Genomic DNA, 8,048 nt, shown 5'->3' with positions numbered 1-8,048 from the left:
AAAATCAACAAAAATAGGTAAATGAAAAAAGGAGTGTATTTTTTTAAATTGGGCCAATTGCGCAAAATTTAACAAAGGCAGGGAGTGAAATCGGAGTATCGAAAACTAATCAGACGAGCTTTTGCTTTTACTTCTGTCCCTCTTTGAGCGCTTGGAGGAACGCTTATGAGAAGTGGGACTCCGACTCCGACTTTTACTGCCTCTGTGACGACGTCTACGATCACTACGGTCTCTTTCTCCTCGGTCACGATCACGATCTCTTTCCCGGTCACGGCCACTTACACGCTCTTTGTCCTTATCCGAGCGTCGATCCCTGTGTAAGTTGAACGAAATATATCAATTGCATTTTCAGTAGAAGCTCGTCAACGTTTAATTTTCCTCTTACCGTTTGTCGCGATCTCGGTCTCTATCGCGGTCACGATCCCTTTCTCTGTCTTTGCCTCGGTCCTTTTCCACTTCTTTTTCTTTTTCTCGGTCGTCTTTAGGGGAGCGACTGCGCGAGCTACGGCGCCTTCGACTGCTGCTGCTTATCCTATTTGCAAGGAAGAGCTAATCAAATGCTGTACGGAGATCGAGTACCACTTATATACAGTACCGAGATTCTTCTCCAGGAACAGGAGGGGTCCCTAGGCTCTCTCTTCTTTGCTTTCCCGGTGGGTTCATTCCCATTGGTAGTGGTATTCCCATAGGTGGTGGTCCTCTCCAGTCCTAAGAGGAAAAAGTTATTTTTATTTTGTTTTGTTTTCCGTTATGGTCTTTAAAATCCTTACCGAAGATCCCCACTGTGAATCCTGAGTAGGTTCGTATTGGTAATAATCGTCGCCAGGAGCTCCTGGGCCAGCCATGAACTCATTGGCATAGGGATCAGGTACTATAGGTGGTGGTGGTAACATCATTGGTGGTGGAATTACTGGTGGCGGCATACCAAATGGAGGAGGTAGGGCCATATTTGGAAAACCAGGAGGAGGACGTGAGAAATCGATCGATACGGGAGGTTTCTCCACAGGAGCTTCAGGCTGATATGAAAATTAAATTCAAATGATAAACTTTTACGTTTTTCGGTTGACTTTGGATGAATATTTGATTAAGGATACTTACCACTTCGGGAGGTTGCTCCTCCATAGAAGGAGCAGGTGAAACGCCTGATTCTGGACGGCGTGAAGATAGATTCCCTCCACCAATGACATCAATGGCACCAGCCATTTTGCGTGCTGGCGGAGGGCCTGCTTTTTTCACAACCACTGACCCCGCATATTTTGAATTTTCGTTAACCACTGATATCGGAATCGCTTGGGCCGGGGTCGCCATCATCTGAATCAAAAAATAATAATATCGTCTTTGAGCTTCATTTGTTTACGTATTTTATTACCTTGGGTGGGGGTCCTAATCCAAGGCTAGCCGGAACACCAGCCCCAGACTCCATACGGGATCGCCTTTGTCTCTCACAATATGCTTGCCACGTTATTTCATTGAAACCGTAATTAAAATAATCAGTGATATCAGCACCAGGCTTCCTCCAAGGTTTATCTTCCAGCGAATCCAAACTAAATTCATGTGCTGGTACACCGTTAATCGCCATTGAGCCTTCGAACTCTTCCACAGTGAACTTAAGATAAGATACATATGTTAAAAACAAACTCTTGCATCAAACATGATGTAGCTCAATGTATACTTTGCTCTTTTCCCCCAATCCTTGTGCCGTTGTTCCAGCTGTTCCTCTTTTGACATTAAAACCAGCATAAGCTGCTGGGCCAGATTTTATGTCACCAATCGTGATTTGTACGTCATCATCACTTTCATCATCCTCATCGTCATCATTGTCTTGATCTTCATCTTGTCTCTCATCCTTTTCTTCATTAGTCTCTGCAGCTTCTTCTGGATCTTTTACAATAGAAAATACAGGATGTTAAAACTGTTATGGGAAAACCATACAAGCGATACAACACAGTGAAAGATACAAGGGAACTTTTCCATAATTAATAATGTACATGAACTTACCATAGCCTTCTCCAGCGTATTCCGTATTTCCGTCATTTCTGTCTATGGCAATGTGATCTTCATTTTCGATTTCGTACATTTCTCCATTACCGGTGATGTCTTGGTCGATTTTTCCATCATCGCCCTGAAAAAAAGAGACAAGTATCAATTTCAGTTGACGAACAATAAACATTTTTTTACACTCACGTATTCATCTGGTAACTGTTCCGAGGAATAAGGGAATTGTGAATTAGAATTATCTGCCTCATCTGGGTGCCGGACAGTGTCGGCCATATTCGGTTGTAAACAGCAGAAGACCCCACTTCAATTTAGGCCTGAGGGGACAAACAACAGCGAGTAAACGCTTGTCGGCTGTCGCTGTTTCACATCAAACGCAAAAATAAGTATTTTTGCTCTAAAAACTTGTGATAATCCATTTTTATAATGATCTCGTTATATAAAAAGACGCTATTAGGGACAAAATTCAACTTTAATTTAGGTTAGACGTAAGTGTGCAACTTGGCAACACTTCACCCGGCAGACGTGCATTTACGTTTGGTTCGTAAATTTATTTGTTAAATTTTATTTGAGCCGAGTGGCTGCGAGAAAATTCATAAACAAAATGGATAAAAGTATAGGGAAGAAAACTGGAGACATTGTTTTGGTAATAATACATTGTTTTATATTGAAGTTGACTAACAGGTTTTAACAATACGTCTTCTGTCTTTAAAGTGTGAAGAAGATTTAGCGTATGAAGAGGAGATTCTACGGAACCCTTACTCTGTCAAACATTGGCTTCGCTATTGCGAGTTCAAAAAGGATGCCCCTCCTGTTGTTGTCAATTTGATTTATGAGAGAGCTTTGAAGGAAATGCCTGGCAGGTTCGTTTGATTGGTTCTTGTAGTAGTACATAGTATATAAGTTTGTACTCATTTTCAACTATCCCCATGTTTGTCTCTTCGCAGTTACAAACTATGGTACAGTTATCTCTGCCTAAGAAGGAAGCAAACTAAAGGTCGCTGTATAACAGATCCACTGTATGAAGATGCCAACAACACTTTTGAAAGAGCATTGGTATTCATGCACAAGGTATCTTAAATGCCAATTATATTATTATCACACATTATTAAATACCATTTATTTAATGAATACCATAGATGCCAAGGATTTGGATGGACTATTGCAAGTTTCTGACTCTTCAACAGAAGATTACCACTACAAGAAAGGTCTTTGACCGTGCTCTAAGAGCCTTGCCAATCACCCAGCATTCCAGAATTTGGCCCCTCTACTTGAAGTTTGTTAAGATGCATCCAATACCCGAAACAGCTGTTCGAGTTTTCCGTCGTTTTCTTAAACTATCGACCGAAGATGCAGAGGAATTTGTCGATTACTTAAAATCTATTGACAGACTTGATGAGGCAGCTGTTAAACTTGCCCAGATTGTGAACAAGGACAGCTTTGTTTCGAAGACAGGAAAATCAAACCACCAACTTTGGAATGAACTGTGCGAACTTAATTCGAAAAATCCTAAGCAAATTAAAAGTCTTAACGTGGATGCAATCATTCGAGGAGGTCTTCGACGGTGAGTGTCTGGAAAAAAATTAAATGCAAATATTTTTACAAACATAGGAATAATTTACTGGATTCTTATGTAGGTACACTGATCAACTTGGCCAGCTTTGGAATTCCCTTGCCGATTACTATATTAGAAGTGGTTTGTTTGAAAGAGCAAGAGATATTTACGAAGAAGCGATTCAGACAGTTACTACAGTACGAGACTTCACACAGGTAAAATACTTTGTGGTCGTCTTATTTAATGCGAATCAAGTTAACGTTTTTCTGATTTACGACAGGTGTTTGATGCCTATGCCCAGTTTGAAGAGTTGAATTTGAATCACATGATGGAAGAGATTGGTCAGAAACCTAATCCTTCAGAAGACGATGATATTGAAGTTGAGTTGAGGATGGCCCGCTTTGAGGATTTAATGGATCGCCGGCCCTTGCTGTTGAATTCTGTTCTTTTACGTCAAAACCCCCATAATGTCGCCGAGTGGCATAAACGAGTCCAGCTTTATGAGGGCAAACCTCATGAAGTTATCAATACTTTTACCGAGGCTGTCCAGACAGTCGATCCAAAGCAGGCCATTGGAAAGGTGCACACGCTGTGGGTCGACTTTGCCAAATTTTATGAGAAAAATGATCAGATTGACGATTCACGGATAGTTTTCGAAAAAGCTACGCATGTAAGTTGTTTTTGCAGTGCATTAAAAATCTTTGATCCACTCATCATTTTTGTGTCACTTTAAAGGTGAAATACGTGAAAGTTGATGAACTGGCGACTGTTTGGTGCGAGTGGGCCGAGATGGAGATCCGAAATTCTCATTTCCAAGAAGCTCTCAAATTAATGCACCGTGTTACAACTCCTCCTGCACGCAAAATTAATTACCATGATGACGCCGAACAAGTGCAAACGCGTGTTCACAAGTCACTGAAGGTATTTTATATTTTTAGCCAGTTCCATTCTAATGATCTCTCTACGATTGTCACATTTTTATTTTCTAGATTTGGGGTTTGTACGCTGATCTTGAAGAAAGCTTTGGTACTTTCAAAACATGCAAGGCCGTGTATGACCGTATCCTCGAGTTGAAAATTGCAACACCGCAAATCATTATGAACTATGCCATCTTTTTGGAGGAAAATAACTACTTTGAAGAAGCTTTTAAAGCTTACGAACGTGGCGTTGCTCTTTTCAAATGGCCCAACGTGTACGACATCTGGAACACCTATCTCTCAAAGTTTTTGAAACGCTACGGCGGCTCAAAATTAGAACGAGCTCGAGATCTCTTTGAACAGTGTCTTGAGGGATGTCCGAATAAGTTTGCCAAGACTTTCTTTATGCTCTACGCTAAACTCGAAGAGGAACACGGCTTAGCCCGTCACGCTATGAACGTTTACGAGAGAGCCACCAAAGCTGTGCCAGCAAATGAGCGCTTTGACATGTACAATATGTACATAAAGAAGGCATCCGAGATTTATGGTGTGACCAAGACGCGCCACATCTATGAACGATCCATCGAAGAGCTACCCGATCACCAGGCTAGGGAAATGTGTTTGCGATTTGCCGATTTGGAGCGCAAATTGGGAGAAATTGACAGAGCCCGTGCTGTATACGGACATTGCAGCCAAATGTGCGACCCCAGAGTTGCGCCTGAATTTTGGAAGGTATCTCAACTTTTATTCAATTCCGTCCTAGAAAGTTATTCACCCATCATTTTTCTTTAGGTTTGGAAAGAGTTTGAAATTCGCCATGGCAACGAAGATACGATGCGGGAAATGCTTCGAATCAAACGCAGCGTGCAGGCAACATATAATACACAGGTAAAATCTCAACCTGATGAGTTTGAAGCCGATCTTAATTTTCTTGTTACATTTTTCGCTTTTAGATCAATATGATGTCAGCTCAAATGTTAGCTGCTGCAACCAACACTGCCGAAGCGGCGGCTGCTTCTCATGATAGCATGAAAATGCTAGATGCAGAAGCTGAAGAATCTCGCCCTCCAGTGGTAATGAAACTCGTTACATTTCTCTTTATCTTCTTTTAATGCAATTGAAAATTTTCTCAAATTATTAGCCTGTTGCCAAGCCTCTGGCGCGAGCTGGGAGCAACATCATGTTCGTCCGGAGTGAAACTCAGCCTGGTTCCGCAACCGAGGACATCCCTGCTGCTGCTGCTAACCCTGACGAAATCGACATTGATCAAGATGGAGACGATGACGAGGAAGAAGAGGAAGCTACCATTGAAGAACAGCAAGTTCCACGTCAAGTCTTTGGTAGCTTGAAAAAGGATGAAGAAGATGAAGAAGAAGCCCAATAACGAGTAACGTAAAAGAAGTTTTGAACGTATTCCATCGCTCAATACATGAGTTTTCTTTACAGAAAAGGTACTGTGCATTTTAATTTCACTAGTAATTACTGATAAACGTTTATTAAGACATTAATTTAAGGCTGCGTTCACGACAACGCAAACAAATAATTACAACATCCACGATCTTTCTGCCAAGGCATAAACTTTTGTCGGGGGCGTTACGTAATATCAAGTAAATAGAATTGAGCTGAGCCAATTACGTCGTACGAAGAAGTGCGAAACAGAAGAACATGATAGTTGGATCACGTAGCAATTTATCCTCGAGGCATACCGCGACCGGACGTTCTTGAACGAGTGCGGCTACCGGTGTAATATCTCCGGCCGGGTATGGCTTCAGCAGTGTCTAGATCAGCAATATTAGCATGCACGTTGGCGATATTTGCATATATGCTGGGGTTGGCTTCATAGTTTTGGGGTGCTGCGATGATCACCGAACAAGAAATGGCGAAAACGAAGAGTAGGGAAACAACCTAATTATAACAAAACAATTATAACTTATTGTTACATAAATGTTTAACATGTGACATTTACGTTACAATGCGGTTATCAAATATTGCAGTGATAACTAAAATAGTTTTCTTTGAATTTTTGTGTTTTACATACCTTCATTGCGATTGAGTGAGAGATTTCTTTTTAGCTAGTGTTCGTTCAACAGCTTTGACTTTCTATATGACACGCTTAAGACCCTCCACGGCTTATTTATCCTCGACAGAGTTCCCGGAGGGGAAATCTTTCAGGTGTAGAAGGAGTTTCCTTTCGTCTGGACCGGATTGTGCTAAGATGGGCCTAACTATAAAACGTTATTAGGTGTATTGTGAAACACGTACAGTAAACAATATGAGACCTTCTAAACAGATCAAGGGCATTATCATAAAGTCATAAACGGTCTTGTCCTTCATAATGACGCGCGGTAAATGTTTCGACCATTTTGTGCGAAAATCCCATCGTTTCGAGCTTTTACCTTGACACTGTACGACGGATGGCTAACATGTGTAATTATTTGTCGGAATTGAATCACCGATGTACCAGGAATAGTGGGAAAGCGTAAAGATTTATCGGGAATTTAATGATTATTCATTGGTTATTGGATTTTTTTTTTCGCCTATAAAATGTGTCGATTTTTTTCGTCGTCTGTCCTACTTTTGATTTGTAGGATTTTACTTCTCAGGAAAACACCAAACTCTAAAGAATAGGAAACGACTGTACGTCTTTACCACACATTCTGTTTTACTCAGCGATTAAAATGTACGAAAGGTTAGCTAGTCCTTCCACTCCCGGGGAAACTTGGCGCAATAAAAGCAGGTGTCAATGCAGGAAGTGTATATTTAATGCACAATATCGTATTACATGCCGATTAATACTGGATCACCCTGGAGTTACCCTTGAAAGGCTTTCAATTGGGAATACGCAATTCGTATAACATTTTATCGTGGTTTCAAGTCCGAATACATTTTTCGCAGGTTTCACGATATAAACGTTAGCACATGAAAAAAAAAAAAAATGAACCGTGAAGATAAAAAGTACATTTCAGTACGTATCTTCGTGAGTCATTAAAATTGTTGCGTTTCAAAGATTCAGGACACCAAAATAAGGTCAGTAAATTTCCCTGCAACTATGAGTTAAATCAGGTTTGTCCAGAAAGATTATCACTCTCATCAAATTGGAGAAACTTGTCGCATCATCCGACAACGCGATGGTGCGTGTGCCTTGTCCCGAGGTAAGGATGGCCGCGGTTGCGACTTGGATATCTTCCGTATGGTATCGATTCAGAACCCTCGAGATCAGTTTGTATGATGGGATTTGATTCAAGTCTAGCTGCTTCAATTAACACGTTAAAGCAGATGGCGAAGAGAACGAAGAGAAGTGAAAATATCTGCGAGCAATGCGAAGCAATTAGAACAAATAGTAAAAATTAACAAAAAAATATTATCTATTTTCGCAATGCTATAATAATATCTTTTTGGAAATTTGTATGTAGCACTATCTTTATAATCAAACTATTTTACTGCCTACCTTCATTGCGATGAACAGAAGAGGATTTCTCCACTCGAACTGAGATTTCTTTTATGATCAAAAGTAACCTCAACAATGCTTATATAGCTGCTGATATAACAGGTAGTCTAGCTTCAAGCCTCAATCGAGTTTG

The 8,048-nt window shown here is 40.7% G+C and overlaps 2 protein-coding genes and 1 long non-coding RNA gene across 3 annotated transcripts; 1 reads left to right on the top strand and 2 right to left on the bottom strand.

The window, feature by feature from the left end:
* Positions 1-18: 18 nt before the first annotated feature.
* LOC124327104 (pre-mRNA 3'-end-processing factor FIP1-like) lies at positions 19-2,330 on the bottom strand. Its single transcript, XM_046785980.1, has 9 exons — positions 2,185-2,330; positions 1,999-2,122; positions 1,673-1,881; positions 1,370-1,606; positions 1,099-1,311; positions 771-1,016; positions 596-708; positions 386-532; positions 19-313 (listed from the first exon to the last, which is right to left on the bottom strand). The coding sequence occupies exons 1-9, from the start codon at positions 2,269-2,271 to the stop codon at positions 106-108; spliced, it is 1,584 nt and encodes a 527-aa protein (XP_046641936.1). The 5' UTR covers positions 2,272-2,330; the 3' UTR covers positions 19-105.
* A 156-nt stretch (positions 2,331-2,486) lies between these two features.
* Positions 2,487-5,917, top strand: LOC124327026 (pre-mRNA-splicing factor syf1 homolog). Its single transcript, XM_046785831.1, has 11 exons — positions 2,487-2,641; positions 2,710-2,858; positions 2,943-3,066; positions 3,135-3,559; positions 3,633-3,765; positions 3,831-4,220; positions 4,286-4,471; positions 4,540-5,199; positions 5,260-5,355; positions 5,421-5,540; positions 5,609-5,917. Exons 1-11 carry the CDS (start codon positions 2,600-2,602, stop codon positions 5,849-5,851), a joined length of 2,568 nt encoding a protein of 855 aa, XP_046641787.1. The 5' UTR covers positions 2,487-2,599; the 3' UTR covers positions 5,852-5,917.
* A 29-nt stretch (positions 5,918-5,946) lies between these two features.
* On the bottom strand, positions 5,947-8,042 carry LOC124327356. Its single transcript, XR_006915997.1, has 3 exons — positions 7,916-8,042; positions 6,506-7,775; positions 5,947-6,372 (listed from the first exon to the last, which is right to left on the bottom strand). It is a non-coding gene; the product is annotated as an uncharacterized LOC124327356 (long non-coding RNA).
* Between the last annotated feature and the right edge of the window lie 6 nt (positions 8,043-8,048).

The sequence above is a fragment of the Daphnia pulicaria genome, chromosome 2 (assembly GCF_021234035.1).
Source record: "Daphnia pulicaria isolate SC F1-1A chromosome 2, SC_F0-13Bv2, whole genome shotgun sequence".
NCBI classification, from domain to species: domain Eukaryota; kingdom Metazoa; phylum Arthropoda; class Branchiopoda; order Diplostraca; family Daphniidae; genus Daphnia; species Daphnia pulicaria.
The sequence above is the reverse complement of the archived record's forward strand: the minus strand, read 5'-3'. Positions and strand labels throughout refer to the sequence as shown.

Excerpts from the sequence above, each read along its gene's own strand:
- LOC124327104 (XM_046785980.1), bottom strand. The coding sequence starts at position 2,271 with ATGGCCGACACTGTCCGGCACCCAGATGAGGCAGATAATTCTAATTCA. Across the intron at positions 1,312-1,369 it reads GATTAGGACCCCCACCCAAG|ATGATGGCGACCCCGGCCCA; the intron begins GTAATAAAATAC and ends TTTTTGATTCAG. Across the intron at positions 709-770 it reads ATTCACAGTGGGGATCTTCG|GACTGGAGAGGACCACCACC; the intron begins GTAAGGATTTTA and ends TTTTCCTCTTAG.
- LOC124327026 (XM_046785831.1), top strand. The coding sequence starts at position 2,600 with ATGGATAAAAGTATAGGGAAGAAAACTGGAGACATTGTTTTG. Across the intron at positions 4,221-4,285 it reads TTTTCGAAAAAGCTACGCAT|GTGAAATACGTGAAAGTTGA; the intron begins GTAAGTTGTTTT and ends GTCACTTTAAAG. Across the intron at positions 4,472-4,539 it reads GTGTTCACAAGTCACTGAAG|ATTTGGGGTTTGTACGCTGA; the intron begins GTATTTTATATT and ends TTTATTTTCTAG.